The sequence below is a fragment of the Mobula birostris genome, unplaced genomic scaffold, assembly GCF_030028105.1.
Source record: "Mobula birostris isolate sMobBir1 unplaced genomic scaffold, sMobBir1.hap1 scaffold_751, whole genome shotgun sequence".
NCBI classification, from domain to species: Eukaryota; Metazoa; Chordata; class Chondrichthyes; order Myliobatiformes; family Myliobatidae; genus Mobula; species Mobula birostris.
The window spans coordinates 11,008-27,464 of NW_027278468.1; the positions used below are offsets into that span (position 1 = coordinate 11,008).

The window sequence follows — 16,457 nt, forward strand, 5'->3', positions numbered from 1 at the left end:
TCCCCCAGCGCCCTGTGTCACTAACTGTATCCCAACTGACGATAACCCAGCTCCCTCACACCATCCCTCAGTGACCCCTCTCCTCCAGCACACTGTCACTGACTGTATCTCCACTGATGATAACCCAGCTCCCTCACACTGTCCCTCAGTGACCCCTCTCCCCCAGCACCCTGTGTCACTGACTGTATCCCCACTGACGATAATCCCGCTCCCTCACACTGTCCCTTAGTGACCCCTCTCCCCCAGCAGCCTGTGTCACTGACTGTATCTCCACTGACATTAATCCAGCTCCCTCACACCGTCCCTCAGTGACCCCTCTCCCCCAGCACCCTGTGTCACTGACTGTATCCCCACTGAGGACAATCCCGCTACCTCGCACTGTCCCTCAATGCCCCCTCACCCCCAGCTCCCTGTGTCACTGACTGTATCCCCACTGACGTTAACCCAGCTCCCTCACACTGTCTCTCAGTGACCCCTCTCCCCCAGCCCTGTGACACTGACTATATGCCCCCTGAGGACAATCCCGCTCCCTCACACCGTCCGTCAGTGACACCTCTCCCCCAGCACCGTGTGTCACTGACTGTATCCCCACTGACGATAATCCCGCTCCCTCACACTGTCCCTTAGTGACCCCTCTCCCTCAACAGCCTGTGTCACTGACTGCATCTCCACTGACATTAATCCAGCTCCCTCACACCGTCCCTCAGTGACACCTCTCCCCCAGCGCTCTGTGTCACTGACTGTATCCCCACTGACAATAACCCAGCTCCCTCACACCGTCCCTCAGTGACCCCTCTCCCCCAGCACCGTGTGTCACTGACTGTATCACCACTGATGATAACCCAGCTCCCTCACACCGTCCCTCAGTGACCCCTCTCCCCCAGCACCGTCTCACTGACTGTATGCCCACTGACGTTAACCCAGCTCCCTCACACCGTCCCTCAGTGACCCCTCTCCCCCAGCAGCCTGTGTCACTGACTGTATCCTCACTGACGTTAACCCTCACACCGTCCCTCAGTGACCACTCTCCACCAGCACCCTGTTTTACTGACTGTATGCCCACTGACGTTAACCCAGCTCCGTCACACCGTCCCTCAGTAACCCCTCTCCCCCAGCGCCCCGCGTCATTGACTGTATCCCCACTGATGATAACCTAGCTCCCTCACAGCGTCCCTCAATGACCCCTCTCCCCCAGCACCCTGTGTCACTGACTGTATCCCCACTGACGATAACCCAGCTCCCTCATACTGTCCCTCAGTGACCTTTCTCCCCCAGCACCCTGTGTCACTGACTGTATCCCCACTGACGATAACCCTGCTCCCTCTCACCGTCCCTCAGTAACCCCTCTCCCCCAGCGCCCTGTGTCACTGACTGTATCCCCACTGATGATAACCCAGCTCCCTCACACCGTCCCTCAGTGACCCCTCTCCCCCAGCACCCTGTGTCACTGACTGTATCCCCACTGACGATAACCCAGCTCCCTCACACCGTCCCTCAGCGACACCTCTACCCCAGCACACTGTGTCACTGACTGTATCCCCACTGACGATAACCCAGCTCCCTCACACCGCCCCTCAGTGACCCCTCTGCCCCAGCACCCTGTGTCACTGACTGTATCCCCACTGAAGATAATCCCGCTCCCTCACACTGTCCCATAGTGACCCCTCTCCCCCAGCAGCCTGTGTCACTGACTGTATCTCCACTGACATTAATCCAGCTCCCTCACACCGACCCTCAGTGACCCCTCTCCCCCAGCCCTGTGTCACTGACTATATACCCACTGAGGAAAATTCCGCTACCTTGCACTGTCCCTCAGTGACCCCTCACCCCCAGCAGCATTTGTCACTGACTGTATCCCCATTGACGATATCCCAGCTCACTCACACTGTCCCTCAGAGACCCATCTCCCCCAGTGCCCTGTGTCACTGACTGTATCCCCACTGACGTTAACCCAGCTCCCTCACACTGTCTCTCAGTAACCCCTCTCCCCCAGCCCTGTGTCACTGACTATATCCCCTCTGAGGACAATCCCGCTCCCTCACACCGTCCGTCAGTGACACCAATCCCCCAGCACCCTGTGTCACTGACTGTATCCCCACTGAAAATAACCCAGCTCCCTCACACCGTCCCTCAGTGACCCCTCTCCCCCAGCGCCCTGTGTCACTGACTGTATCCCCGCTGACGTTAACCCAGCTACCTCACACTGTTCCTCAGTAACTCCTCTCCCCCAGCACCCTGTGTGACTGACTGTATCCCCACTGACGATAACCCAACTCCCTCACACCGTCCCTCAGCGACCCCTCTACCCCAGCACACTGTGTCACTGACTGAATCCCCATTGACGATATCCCAGCTCACTCACACCGTCCCTCAGAGACCCATCTCCCCCAGCACCCTGTGTCACTGACTGTATCCCCACTGACGTTAACCCAGCTCCCTCACACTGTCTCTCAGTGACCCCTCTCCCCCAGCAGCATTTGTCACTGACTGTATCCCAACTGACGATAACCCAGCTCCCTCACACCGTCCGTCAGTGACACCTCTCCCCCAGCACCGTGTGTCACTGACTGTATCCCCACTGACGATAATCCCGCTCCCTCACACTGTCCCTTAGTGACCCCTCTCCCTCAACAGCCTGTGTCACAGACTGCATCTCCACTGACATTAATCCAGCTCCCTCACACCGTCCCTCAGTGACACCTCTCCCCCAGCGCCCTGTGTCACTGACTGTATCCCCACTGACAATAACCCAGCTCCCTCACACCGTCCCTCAGCGACACCTCTACCCCAGCACCCTGTGTCACTGACTGTATCCCCACTGAAGATAATCCCGCTCCCTCACACTGTCCCATAGTGACCCCTCTCCCCCAGCAGCCTGTGTCACTGACTGTATCCCCATTGACGATATCCCAGCTCACTCACACCGTCCCTCAGAGACCCATCTCCCCCAGCACCCTGTGTCACTGACTGTATCCCCACTGACGTTAACCCAGCTCCCTCACACTGTCCGTCAGTGACACCTCTCCCCCAGCACCCTGTGTCACTGACTTTATACCCACTGACAATAACCCAGCTCCCTCACACCGTCCCTCAGTGACCCCTCTGCCCCAGCACCCTGTGTCACTGACTGTATCTCCACTGACGATAATCCCGCTCCCTCACACTGTCCCTTAGTGACCCCTCTCCCCCAGCAGCCTGTGTCACTGACTGTATCTCCATTGACATTAATCCAGCTCCCTCACACCGTCCCTCAGTGACACCTCTCCCCCAGCGCTCTGTGTCACTGACTGTATCCCCACTGACAATAACCCAGCTCCCTCACACCGTCCCTCAGTGACCCCTCTCCCCCAGCAGCCTGTGTCACTGACTGTATCCCCACTAACGATAACCCAGCTCCCACACACCATTCCTCAGTAACCCCTCTCCCCCAGCACCGTGTGTCACTGACTGTATCCTCACTGATGTTAGCCCAGCTCCCTCACATTGTCCCTCAGTAACCCCTCTCCCCCAGCACCCTGTGTCACTGACTGTATCTCCACTGACAATAACCCAGCTCCCACACACCATTCCTCAGTGACCCCTCTCCCCCAGCACCGTGTGTCACTGACTGTATCCCCACTGACGTTAACCCAGCTCCCACACATCGTTCCTCAGTGACCCCTCTCCCCCAGCCCTGTGTCACTGACTATATCCCCACTCACGACAATCCCGTTCCCTCACACTGTCCCTCAGTGACCCCTTTCCCCCAGCGCCCTGTGTCACTAACTGTATCCCAACTGACGATAACCCAGCTCCCTCACACCATCCCTCAGTGACCCCTCTCCTCCAGCACACTGTCACTGACTGTATCTCCACTGATGATAACCCAGCTCCCTCACACTGTCCCTCAGTGACCCCTCTCCCCCAGCACCCTGTGTCACTGACTGTATCCCCACTGACGATAATCCCGCTCCCTCACACTGTCCCTTAGTGACCCCTCTCCCCCAGCAGCCTGTGTCACTGACTGTATCTCCACTGACATTAATCCAGCTCCCTCACACCGTCCCTCAGTGACCCCTCTCCCCCAGCACCCTGTGTCACTGACTGTATCCCCACTGAGGACAATCCCGCTACCTCGCACTGTCCCTCAGTGACCCCTCACCCCCAGCTCCCTGTGTCACTGACTGTATCCCCACTGACGTTAACCCAGCTCCCTCACACTGTCTCTCAGTGACCCCTCTCCCCCAGCCCTGTGACACTGACTATATGCCCCCTGAGGACAATCCCGCTCCCTCACACCGTCCGTCAGTGACACCTCTCCCCCAGCACCGTGTGTCACTGACTGTATCCCCACTGACGATAATCCCGCTCCCTCACACTGTCCCTTAGTGACCCCTCTCCCTCAACAGCCTGTGTCACTGACTGCATCTCCACTGACATTAATCCAGCTCCCTCACACCGTCCCTCAGTGACACCTCTCCCCCAGCGCTCTGTGTCACTGACTGTATCCCCACTGACAATAACCCAGCTCCCTCACACCGTCCCTCAGTGACCCCTCTCCCCCAGCACCGTGTCACTGACTGTATCTCCACTGACATTAATCCAGCTCCCACACATCGTTCCTCAGTGACCCCTCTCTCCCAGCCCTGTGTCACTGACTATATCCCCACTCACGACAATCCCGTTCCCTCACACTGTCCCTCAGTGACCCCTTTCCCCCAGCGCCCTGTGTCACTAACTGTATCCCAACTGACGATAACCCAGCTCCCTCACACCATCCCTCAGTGACCCCTCTCCTCCAGCACACTGTCACTGACTGTATCTCCACTGATGATAACCCAGCTCCCTCACACTGTCCCTCAGTGACCCCTCTCCCCCAGCACCCTGTGTCACTGACTGTATCCCCACTGACGATAATCCCGCTCCCTCACACTGTCCCTTAGTGACCCCTCTCCCCCAGCAGCCTGTGTCACTGACTGTATCTCCACTGACATTAATCCAGCTCCCTCACACCGTCCCTCAGTGACCCCTCTCCCCCAGCACCCTGTGTCACTGACTGTATCCCCACTGAGGACAATCCCGCTACCTCGCACTGTCCCTCAGTGACCCCTCACCCCCAGCTCCCTGTGTCACTGACTGTATCCCCACTGACGTTAACCCAGCTCCCTCACACTGTCTCTCAGTGACCCCTCTCCCCCAGCCCTGTGACACTGACTATATGCCCCCTGAGGACAATCCCGCTCCCTCACACCGTCCGTCAGTGACACCTCTCCCCCAGCACCGTGTGTCACTGACTGTATCCCCACTGACGATAATCCCGCTCCCTCACACTGTCCCTTAGTGACCCCTCTCCCTCAACAGCCTGTGTCACTGACTGCATCTCCACTGACATTAATCCAGCTCCCTCACACCGTCCCTCAGTGACACCTCTCCCCCAGCGCTCTGTGTCACTGACTGTATCCCCACTGACAATAACCCAGCTCCCTCACACCGTCCCTCAGTGACCCCTCTCCCCCAGCACCGTGTGTCACTGACTGTATCACCACTGATGATAACCCAGCTCCCTCACACCGTCCCTCAGTGACCCCTCTCCCCCAGCACCGTCTCACTGACTGTATGCCCACTGACGTTAACCCAGCTCCCTCACACCGTCCCTCAGTGACCCCTCTCCCCCAGCAGCCTGTGTCACTGACTGTATCCTCACTGACGTTAACCCTCACACCGTCCCTCAGTGACCACTCTCCACCAGCACCCTGTTTTACTGACTGTATGCCCACTGACGTTAACCCAGCTCCGTCACACCGTCCCTCAGTAACCCCTCTCCCCCAGCGCCCCGCGTCATTGACTGTATCCCCACTGATGATAACCTAGCTCCCTCACAGCGTCCCTCAATGACCCCTCTCCCCCAGCACCCTGTGTCACTGACTGTATCCCCACTGACGATAACCCAGCTCCCTCATACTGTCCCTCAGTGACCTTTCTCCCCCAGCACCCTGTGTCACTGACTGTATCCCCACTGACGATAACCCTGCTCCCTCTCACCGTCCCTCAGTAACCCCTCTCCCCCAGCGCCCTGTGTCACTGACTGTATCCCCACTGATGATAACCCAGCTCCCTCACACCGTCCCTCAGTGACCCCTCTCCCCCAGCACCCTGTGTCACTGACTGTATCCCCACTGACGATAACCCAGCTCCCTCACACCGTCCCTCAGTGACCCCTCTCCCCAGCACGCTGTGTCTCTGACTTTATCCCCACTGACGATAACCCAGCTCCCTCACACTGTCACTCAGTAACCCGTCTCCCCCAGCACCCTGTGTCACTGACTGTATCCCCACTGACGATAACCCACCTCCCTCATACTGTCCCTCAGTGACCCCTCTCCCCAGCACCCTGTGTCACTGACTGTATCCCCACTGACAATAACCCAGCTCCCTCACACCGTCCCTCAGTGACCTTTCTCCCCCAGTACCGTGTCACTGACTGTATCCCCACTGACAATAACCCAGCTCACTCACACCGTCCCTCAGTGACCCCTCTCCTCCAGCACCCTGTGTCACTGAGTATATCCCCACTGAAGATAACCCAGCTCCCACACACCGTCCCTCAGTGACCCCCTCTCCCCCAGCCCTGTGTCACTGACTATATCCCCACTGAGGACGATCCCGCTCCCTCACACTGTACAGTGACCCCTCACCCCCAGCACCCTGTGTCACTGACTGTATCCCCACTGACGATAACCCAGCTCCCTCACACCGTCCCTCAGAGACCCATCTCCCCCAGCGCCCTGTGTCACTGACTGTATCCCCACTGACGATAACCCAGCTCCCTCACACCGTCCCTCCGTGACCCCTCTCCCCCAGCGCCTTGTGTCACTGACTGTATCCCCACTGACATCGCCGCAGTTCCCTCAAGTCCCTCAGAACCCCTTCTCCCACAGCACCCTGTCACTGCGTGTGTCCCCACTTGGTCAAACTCTGTCTCTTTAAAGAGTCACGTCAACCCCAACCCCCGCCTCCGAATATGGAACTGGTGTGCCTTGCGCTCTCTCTTGGGGCTCTGTCAAAGTTACTGGACCAATGGGAAACAGGGGGTGGGAGGCGGGAGGTCCCAGACACGCAGATCCATAAGTAGAAAGTTTTGTCCGAACTTTTGTAGAAGTTTTCTGGAGACGAGGTGGGGCCGCTGGGTCTACTGCAGAGGGTCTCCTGCCTCAGCGCCCCAACCAGCGGTTTGTGACACCCACCGATCAGCAGGATCTGTATCTCACTGACACGGGGATGAGGGCGTCCAGTTACCAGGAGGGAGAGGAGCTGGACTTCGGTCTTACGTTTGGGGAGGAGCTGGAGACGGGACAAACCGTACCGATGGGGAGCTCAGGTTTGTGGGATGGGGTGGGGTACACACACACACACATACACACACACACACACACACAATCAGATACAAACCCACATACACACACACACACACACACACACACACACACACATTGAATCAGATACAAACCCACATACACAGTCTCAAACACACACACACACACATTGAATCAGATACAAACCCACATACACACACACACAATCAGATACAAACCCACACACACACACAAACATTGAATCAGATACAAACCCACATGCACATTCTTAAACACACACACACATTGAATCAGATACAAACCCACATACACAGTCTTAAACACACACACACACCCCCACAGAATCAGATACAAACCCACATACACAGTCTTAAACACACACACACACACACACACTGAATCAGATACAAACCCACATACACAGTCTTACACACACACACACACACACACACACACATACACACACACGCACACAGAATCAGATACAAACCCCTATACACAGTCTCAAACACACACACACTGAATCAGATACAAACCCACATACAGTCTCAAACACACACACACTGAATCAGATACAAGCCCACATACACAGTCTTAAACACACACACTGAATCAGATACAAACCCACATACACAGTCTCAAACACACACACACACACAGAATCAGATACAAACCCACATACACAGTCTCAAACACACACACACACACAGAATCAGTTACAAACCCGCATACACAGACTCAGAGACACACACACACACACACACACACACACTGAATCAGATACAACCCACATACACAGACTCTAACACACGCACACACAGATACCCAGAGACTCAAATGCGGACACACACACACTCACCCACAGATTCAAACTAGACACAAGTAGTAATACATAAACATGTATGCTTTCTCTCACACACATAATCACACTCAGATGTGCACTCCCTCTCTCTCTCTCTCACACACACACACACACACACACACACATGTGCGTCCATATACTGGCATCCTGATACAAACACACCTGCGTGCACTCACACCCATGTTCAATCACACACATGTAGACATGCACACATTGACACATATACATAAACATCAGCACACACGTGTGTGTGGCAGCTCCCTCCTGGTCATCCTGCAGTATGTATGGACACTCCTGCACCACACTGCCCGATGTCGTGGTCCCACTCCCCACTCACCACCCACACTTTGCTCCCTCCACGCACTCACCGGGACCCTCCCTCCGTTCTGTCTCCTTCACCCTGCCTAACGTACCCCTCTCTTCATCCGCCTTCCGCTTCCCTCTGATTTCCAATTTATCCCTGAAGCCCCTCCCCACCCCCAGCACCTTTAAACCTCTCCCTCTAACAGGGCCAGATAGCCTAGGGAAGGGGTAGGAGAGTTAATCCCTCGCACAGTGACAGACTGTCGGCAACTATAGTTGGGGAGAGGTGGATGGGAGAGAGAGACAGGGATAGACTCCCGGCGTCTGACTGTAGCTGGGGAGAGGCGGGTAAGAGAGGGTTAACTGTCTCTGACAGGGACGGACTCCCAGCATATGACTGTGTCTGGAGAGAGCTGGGTGGGAGAGGGTTAACCCTCTCCGACAGGGGCCGGTTGCCCGCCGTCCAACTCTGGCTGGGGAGGGGCGTGTGGGAGGGAGAGGGTTAAGTGCTGCATTGCACCGACTGTTTCCCCACAGGGCTCCGCAGCACAGATGGTTTCACTTTGGGGAGTCTGTGCTTCCATACGGTCTGTTCCTCTGCCACTAGCTATTTATACCCGGGGCCCAGGCACTCTGCTGATTCAGGGTCCCCCTCTCCTGCATATCATTGGTGGGGGGGTGGATTCCAGCCCCTCCTGCCCTCCTGGATCACCCATCCGGTAGGTCCACTCAACACTTAGGCTATCCCTTCCTGTTAAATAGTCTCGCAGCCTCCCCCCATCGGGATCAATGGGGGGAGGGGGAGCCGTGTGTCGAAGCGAAGCACACTCCACATCGAATAGAATCATAGCCCAAGAACTGGCCCTTCGGCCCATCCAGTCCGGGCTCGTCCTGTTTGCCCGCACTTAGCCCACGTCCCTCTCAACCTTTCCTTTCCCTGTCCAAATGTCTTTCTAAAAGTTGCAAGCGTCCCCTCCTCGACCACCTCCTCTGGCAGCTTGTTCCACACACCCACCTCCCTCTGAGTGAGAACTTGTCTCTTTCAAATTCTTCCCACTCTCGCCTTAAACCCATGCCCTCTGGTTCTCGCTTTCCCCCACCCTGGGAAAAGTAAGCAGTGTCATTTTCTTTATCTTCGCTCATGTTTTTATTCACCCACCACCCCCCCAGCCCTCAGTTTGCTCCACTCCAGGGAAAACAGTCCCAGCCTACCCAGTCTCTCCTGATAACTTGGGCCCTCCAGATCCAGCAACATCCTGGTGAATCTTTTTAATGACATCCTTCCTGCAGCTGGACGGCACACAGTACTCTAGGTGTGGTCTCACCAACGTCCTGTAAAGCTGTAACGTGACATCCCAACTCCTATATTCAGCGCCCTGACCGACGGAGGCCAGCGTGCCAAATACTGTCTTCACCACCCTGTCTATCTGTGCCACCACGTTCCTGGGCCTCTGGCTGACTGTTTCATGCATCACTCCCGGGGGCCCTGCCATTTACTGTGCAAGTCTACCTGACCAAAACCCAGCACTCTGCACTTGCCCGAGTTAAGTTCCAGCCACCATTCCTTGGGCTACTTCCCCAGGTGATCGAGACCCTGTTAGATGGCCTTCTTCGCTTGTCACCACACCAGCGACCTTCCCCGCAGGTCCCCTTAAACCTGTGCCCCCTAGTTCTCGATTCCACAACCCTGAGGAAAAACACTGTGTCCGTTCGCCCAATCTACGCCCCTCACTTCCACAAGGCCATACCTCAGTCTCTGGCAGTCCGCAGTCCCATCCTGCTCGGCCTCTTGCCGTAACTAACCCCTCGAGTCCTGTACTCTCAATCAGATCTGCACTCTTTCCAGCTTAATGGCATCTTCCCTGCAGCAGGGCGACTAAAACAGTACCCAGTATTCCAGATGCAGCCTCACCGATAACTCCTCCACTCAGTGCACTGGCTAATGAGGGCCAGCTTGGAAAATGCCCTTTTCACCACCCTGCCAGGGAACCACGTACCTGCACCCCGAGGTCCCTGTGTTCGACTCCTTGCATTTCGCTGTGACCTGCAGTTCAGGAGAACAAGAAATCCCACTGAAAGTTCTCCCGGTCACAAAAGGGTGGGTGTGTGGGAGACAAGGTCTCCCCCTGTTTTGGTGTGGGGGGGGGGTGTTCACTGTCTCAGGATAAATGGTCAGCCAGGGACAGAGGGAGGGAGAAATTCATTTCCCCACCCCATCTCAAAGAGGGAGGTGAATCCCTGGGGGTGGGTGCTACTACTGGAAGTGCCCCCTCATTACGCTTTCCACCCTCCCCTCCACCAATGGGCAGAGCCTCAAGTATGGGATGATAGTCACTCTCCTCCCTGACCACCCCAGCTCTTTCCAGAGATGGGGCAAAGTGGTTGCCTTCACCCAATGACCTGTCCATCCTTCTCCTTCTCTCCAACCCTCCTCTCCATCCCTCCACCCTCTCCTTTTCCCCCTCCCCTTTTTCCCCACTCTCCCACTTCCACACCCTGCTATTTGTTCTCCCTTATCTATACCTCTCTTCCTAACAGTCCCCCTTGCTCGTTCTCTCTTCTGCTCACATTGCTCCACTCCTCTCTTCATCCTCTTTCCCTCCCCTCTCCACAATGCCCTGTCTTCCTCCTCAACTCCATTCCTCTCACCCTTGTTCACTCCCGCCTCCCTCTTTTCCCTGCAGTCTCTAAAACCCTCACCCCTCCACACTTCTAAAAACCAAGATGCTCCCAACCCCATCTAAACATCAATCTCACCCCTTTCTGCCCCACCCCTCAACCCACACAACACTCTGTCCCACCTTTCCCTGCTCCTGTTGCTCAGTCACACCTCTCCCCCCCCCCCCGGGGGGGACCCCTTACCCACATTTGTTCGTCTCTTGAGAAAACAATTTGACTCTTGCCCCCGCTCCCACTCTTCCTCCTCCTCTTCCCTGGGAACCGGTCCGACACCTCCGGCCATCCAACCATCCGTGTGTCTCCGAGATCGGGTGGGCAGTCCTGTTGAGGGTGGTGGTGGAAGTGAGGGAGTGTTGGTATTGTGAGAAGGAGGGAATCTCACAGTTGTACTGACCCCATCCTTTCATTTCTCTACCTCTCTCTACCTCTACCTCTACCTCTCTCTCTCTCTCTCTCTATCTCTCTCTTTCTACCTCTTTCTCTACCTCTACCTCTCTCTCTCTCTCTACCTCTCTCTCTTTCGATCTCTCTCTCTTCCTACCTCTCTCTCAATCTCTCTCTCTCTTTCTTTCTTTCTTTCTCTCTCTCTACCTCTACCTCTCTCTCTGCCTCTACCTCTCTCTATCTCTCTCTCTCTTTCTTTCTCTCTCTCTACCTCTCTCTCTTTCTACCTCTCTCTCTCTCCTCTACCTCTCTCTGTCTCTCTCTTTCTTTCTCTCTTTCTACCTCTCTCTCTGCCTCTACCTCTCTCTCTCTCCACCCCTCTCTCTCTCTACCTCTACCTCTCTCTCTATCTCTCCATCTCTCTCTCTCTATCTCTCTCTAGCTCTCTCTCTCTCTCTCTCTACCTCTCTCTGTCTTTCTATATCTCTCTCTCTCTTTCTACCTCTCTCTCTCTCTTTCTACCTCTCCCTACCACAGATCTGGAACTCCCAGAGACAAGCAAAGATGGAGCTGAGCCCCCATTTCCCACTTCCTCCCTCCCCATCAGCCTCTCCCGGATCCCCGCTCCACCCCGGGCTGGTGTGCACTCCCCACCTCCCCGTCGGGGGCCTCGGCTTGAAACCGAAACCGAGGCCTATCCAGGCCAGCCAGCCCGGCTGGTTTCCCTTGGCAACCGCCGGCTTGTGGCCTGCCCCACCATCCGGATCACCCCTATCCTGGCAGTGGGGGAAGGGGAGCCGGAGGAAGAGAGCAGGGGTTCGCCTCCGGGAACGTGGGCCAGGGGCTGGGGCCCACCACCTCCCTCTGCGGCCCTAGACCTCCTCCGTCCCCCGCCGGATCCCTTTACTTGCCGGGACTGGGCCCTGAGCACCGCCTCACGGGGCTGGCTCCCTGATGCGGCCTCACCGTCCCCTTCCGGCTCGCCCTCACCGTCCCCTTCACCCTCCCCCTCCGCTTCGCCCTCTCCGCCCTCCTGGGGCTCAGCCTCCCGCCTCTCTGAGGAAGCAGAGGCTGAGCTGAGTGAGGCTGCCTGGCGGGCCTCGCTGGCTTCCCCCACCACCCCACCATCACCTCTCCCGCTCGCCCACCGCTGCCGTCCCTCCCTGTCCCCCTCCTCTTCTTCCTCCTCCTCACCCTGCCCGTCGCCCGGGCCCCCCCTCGGTTCTCCGGCCGGCAAGAGGCGCCTCGCCAGGAGCGAGGAGGCGCCGGGCGCCTCGCCCCCACACTCACGCTGGGGTGGGGGCTCCAGCAACGAGAATCTCCATTCCTCCTCCTCCTCCTCTCCCCGGGGCAGCAGCCCCTCCTCACCGCCGACCGAATCCTCCAGCCGTACCCAGGTACCTAGCAAGTCCCGTCGCACCAGCCAGCAGCCCGGGCCGGATGGACCCTCCACCCAGCGGCGCCCGTCCCGCGAGGAGGCCTGGCCCATGGAGTACCTTGCCGTTCCACCGCCCTTCGGATGGGGCAGCGAGGTGCGGATGCTGGGACGCAGCCCCGTCTTCCGGTGAGTAGATCCCAGCACTGCGAAAATCCAAGTTTGCCATGGCCTTAAGGGGCCTTAAGTTTCTCCAGCTGCCCAATGCGGGGGCAGGTGCGGGGGTCACGGCCGACCGGAAACGGAACCGGGGTAACTTGATGATGGGTGATCATCCTATGTATTACTGAGAAGCCTGTTTCACGTGTGGGAGGGTTGTGGGCTACATTGGAGGGAAGGGTTAGATTGCCATGGAGCAGGTCAACCACCGACTAGGAATGGAACAGGAGCAGGCCACGCCAACAACGCGGCTACGAGAGCAGGTCCGAAGTTGGGAATCCGTCACTGAGAACCTCACTGCCTGACCCCCCAAAGCCTCTCCACCATCTCCGAGGCATCAAGTCAGGAGTGTGATGGGTCACCACCCCCCACCCCCATGAGTGAAGCGTCAGTGACACTCAGGAACCTCGACATCTCCCAGGGCACGGCAGCCCGCTTGCTAGGCACCCAGTCCAGAGCTACCCAGCCATTCTGGAGGTGGGGTAGGCTCTGACGAGGCCTGGGTTGGAGACCATTCACCATAAGGAGGTTGGACGAGCTTGGGTTATTTTCTCTGGAGCATCAGAGGCTGGGGAGGGACCTGATAAAGAGTAATAAGTTTACGAGTAGCGTGGGGTAGAGAGCCAGAGTCTCTTCCACACAAGTTTATAAGATGTGACCTCCCACTCGTAAAGTCACACTAAGTGTTCCAAATTAGCCCCTGCTTTTCCAAATGCGATTAAGTCCTCTCCCTAAGGATCCGCTCCAAAAGCCTCCATACCACTGAAGGGACTTCCTGGTTGATAATATCTTCAATTATCCCCAATGGGAAAGGACATAACTTCCTTCTCTTGACAGAAAGTGAATTTCTGGAATTCCTTTTCCTTCATTCAAGGAAGACACTGGTCAGTGTACAGATATCCCCCTGAGGGAGAGAGACTGAGGGACACCGGTCAGTGTACAGATGTCCCCCTGAGGGAGAGGGACTGAGGAACACCGGTCAGTGTACAGCTATCCCCCTGAGGGAGAGGGTCTGAGGGACACTGGTCAGTGTACAGATATCCCCCTGAGGGAGAGGGACTGAGGGACACCGGTCAGTGTACAGATATCTTCTTGAGGGAGAGGGACTGAGGGACACCGGTCAGTGTACAGATATCCCCCTGAGGGAGAGGGACTGAGGGACACCAGTCAGTGTACAGATATCCCCCTGAGGGAGAGGGACTGAGGGACACTGGTCAGTGTACAGATATCTCCCCGGGGGAGAGGGGCTGAGGGACACCGGTCAGTGTACAGATATCCCCCTGGGGGAGAGGGACTGAGGGACACTGGTCAGTGTACAGATATCCCCCTGAGGGAGAGGGACAGAGGGACACCGGTCAGTGTACAGATATCCCCCTGAGGGAGAGGGACTGAGGGACACCGGTCAGTGTACAGATATCCCCCTGAGGGAGAGGGACTGAGGGACACCGGTCAGTGTACAGATATCTCCCCGGGGGAGAGGGACTGAGGGACACCGGTCAGTGTACAGATATCTTCTTGAGGGAGAGGGACTGAGGGACACCGGTCAGTGTACAGATATCCCCCTGAGGGAGAGGGACAGAGGGACACCGGTCAGTGTACAGATATCCCCCTGAGGGAGAGGGACTGAGGGACACCGGTCAGTGTACAGATATCCCCCTGAGGGAGAGGGACTGAGGGACACCGGTCAGTGTACAGATATCTCCCCGGGGGAGAGGGTCTGAGGGACAGCAGTCAGTGTACAAATATCTTCTTGAGGGAGAGGGACTGAGGGACACCGGTCAGTGTACAGATATCCCCCTGAGGGAGAGGGACTGAGGGACACCAGTCAGTGTACAGATATCCCCCTGAGGGAGAGGGACTGAGGGACACTGGTCAGTGTACAGATATCTCCCCGGGGGAGAGGGGCTGAGGGACACCGGTCAGTGTACAGATATCCCCCTGGGGGAGAGGGACTGAGGGACACTGGTCAGTGTACAGATATCCCCCTGAGGGAGAGGGACAGAGGGACACCGGTCAGTGTACAGATATCCCCCTGAGGGAGAGGGACTGAGGGACACCGGTCAGTGTACAGATATCTCCCCGGGGGAGAGGGACTGAGGGACACCGGTCAGTGTACAGATATCTTCTTGAGGGAGAGGGACTGAGGGACACCGGTCAGTGTACAGATATCCCCCTGAGGGAGAGGGACAGAGGGACACTGGTCAGTGTACAGATATCCCCCTGAGGGAGAGGGACTGAGGGACACCGGTCAGTGTACAGATATCCCCCTGAGGGAGAGGGACTGAGGGACACCGGTCAGTGTACAGATATCTCCCCGGGGGAGAGGGACTGAGGGACACCGGTCAGTGTACAGATATCTTCTTGAGGGAGAGGGACTGAGGGACACCGGTCAGTGTACAGATATCCCCCTGAGGGAGAGGGACTGAGGGACACCGGTCAGTGTACAGATATCTTCTTGAGGGAGAGGGACTGAGGGACCAGTCACTGTGCAGATATTCCCCCCTCAGGGTCTGTTGTCAGTCTGCAGATCTCTTTCTCACACACATTCACGTGCTCCCTTTCTCACATTTACTGTCCCTCCCCCCCATTCACTTTGTTTCTCTTTCTCTCAGATTTACACTTTCACACACATGCACTCTCTCACTTTGTGTTTAACTCTCACATTCTTTCTCTCTTACCCACATTCACTCTGTTTCACTCTCCTGCACATTGACTCTCTCTCCCTCTCTCTCTCTCTCTCTCCACACACACATTCACTAACTTATGCTCCCTCACTCTCTCTTTCCATCACACACACATTCACACATTAACTCTCTCATTTTCAGTCTCTCTCTCTCTCTCACACACACACATTCATTCTCTCTCTGTCTGTTTCCCACAGGGCCTGTGCTCTCCCTCCTCTGGACTGGCCGCTGCCGAGCCACTTCAACCAGCTAGAGCTGAAAATGCTGGTGCAGCCCAAGCCTCACCACCGGGCACACTACGAGACGGAAGGTAGCCGCGGAGCAGTCAAGGCCCTGGCCGCGGGTCACCCTGTCATCAAGGTGAGCGTCCGTGCCTGCAGGACCCAGCCTTAAAGCAGCGCACCCTTGAAACAGACCCCAGCCGAACCCCAAGGATGAATCCCACCAAACCAGCCCCAGCCTCCGGCAGTGTTTAAATCACTGACAGAGCAACTTTCATCCTGTGCTCAGACATTCCCTCTGAAGCTGTGTACCTTGTCAATGTCAGCCCGCCAGAGGCTGTTTATGTGATCTTTGCATTTTCATTTGTGGTCGGGGTT

The 16,457-nt window shown here is 56.6% G+C and overlaps 1 protein-coding gene across 4 annotated transcripts in view; it reads left to right on the forward strand.

Annotated features, from left to right (window-relative positions):
* Nucleotides 1–7,094: 7,094 nt before the first annotated feature.
* Nucleotides 7,095–16,457, forward strand: part of LOC140193731 (nuclear factor of activated T-cells, cytoplasmic 4-like) — a 36,366-nt gene continuing 27,003 nt past the window's right edge. For all 4 annotated transcript variants that reach the window (XM_072250901.1, XM_072250902.1, XM_072250903.1 and 1 more), the window contains exons 1-3: nucleotides 7,095–7,357; nucleotides 12,118–13,144; nucleotides 16,056–16,218. In XM_072250901.1, coding sequence (XP_072107002.1) covers nucleotides 7,258–7,357; nucleotides 12,118–13,144; nucleotides 16,056–16,218 — 1,290 coding nt within the window. In that variant the 5' untranslated portion in view covers nucleotides 7,095–7,257. The remainder of the gene's footprint in view (nucleotides 7,358–12,117; nucleotides 13,145–16,055; nucleotides 16,219–16,457) is intronic.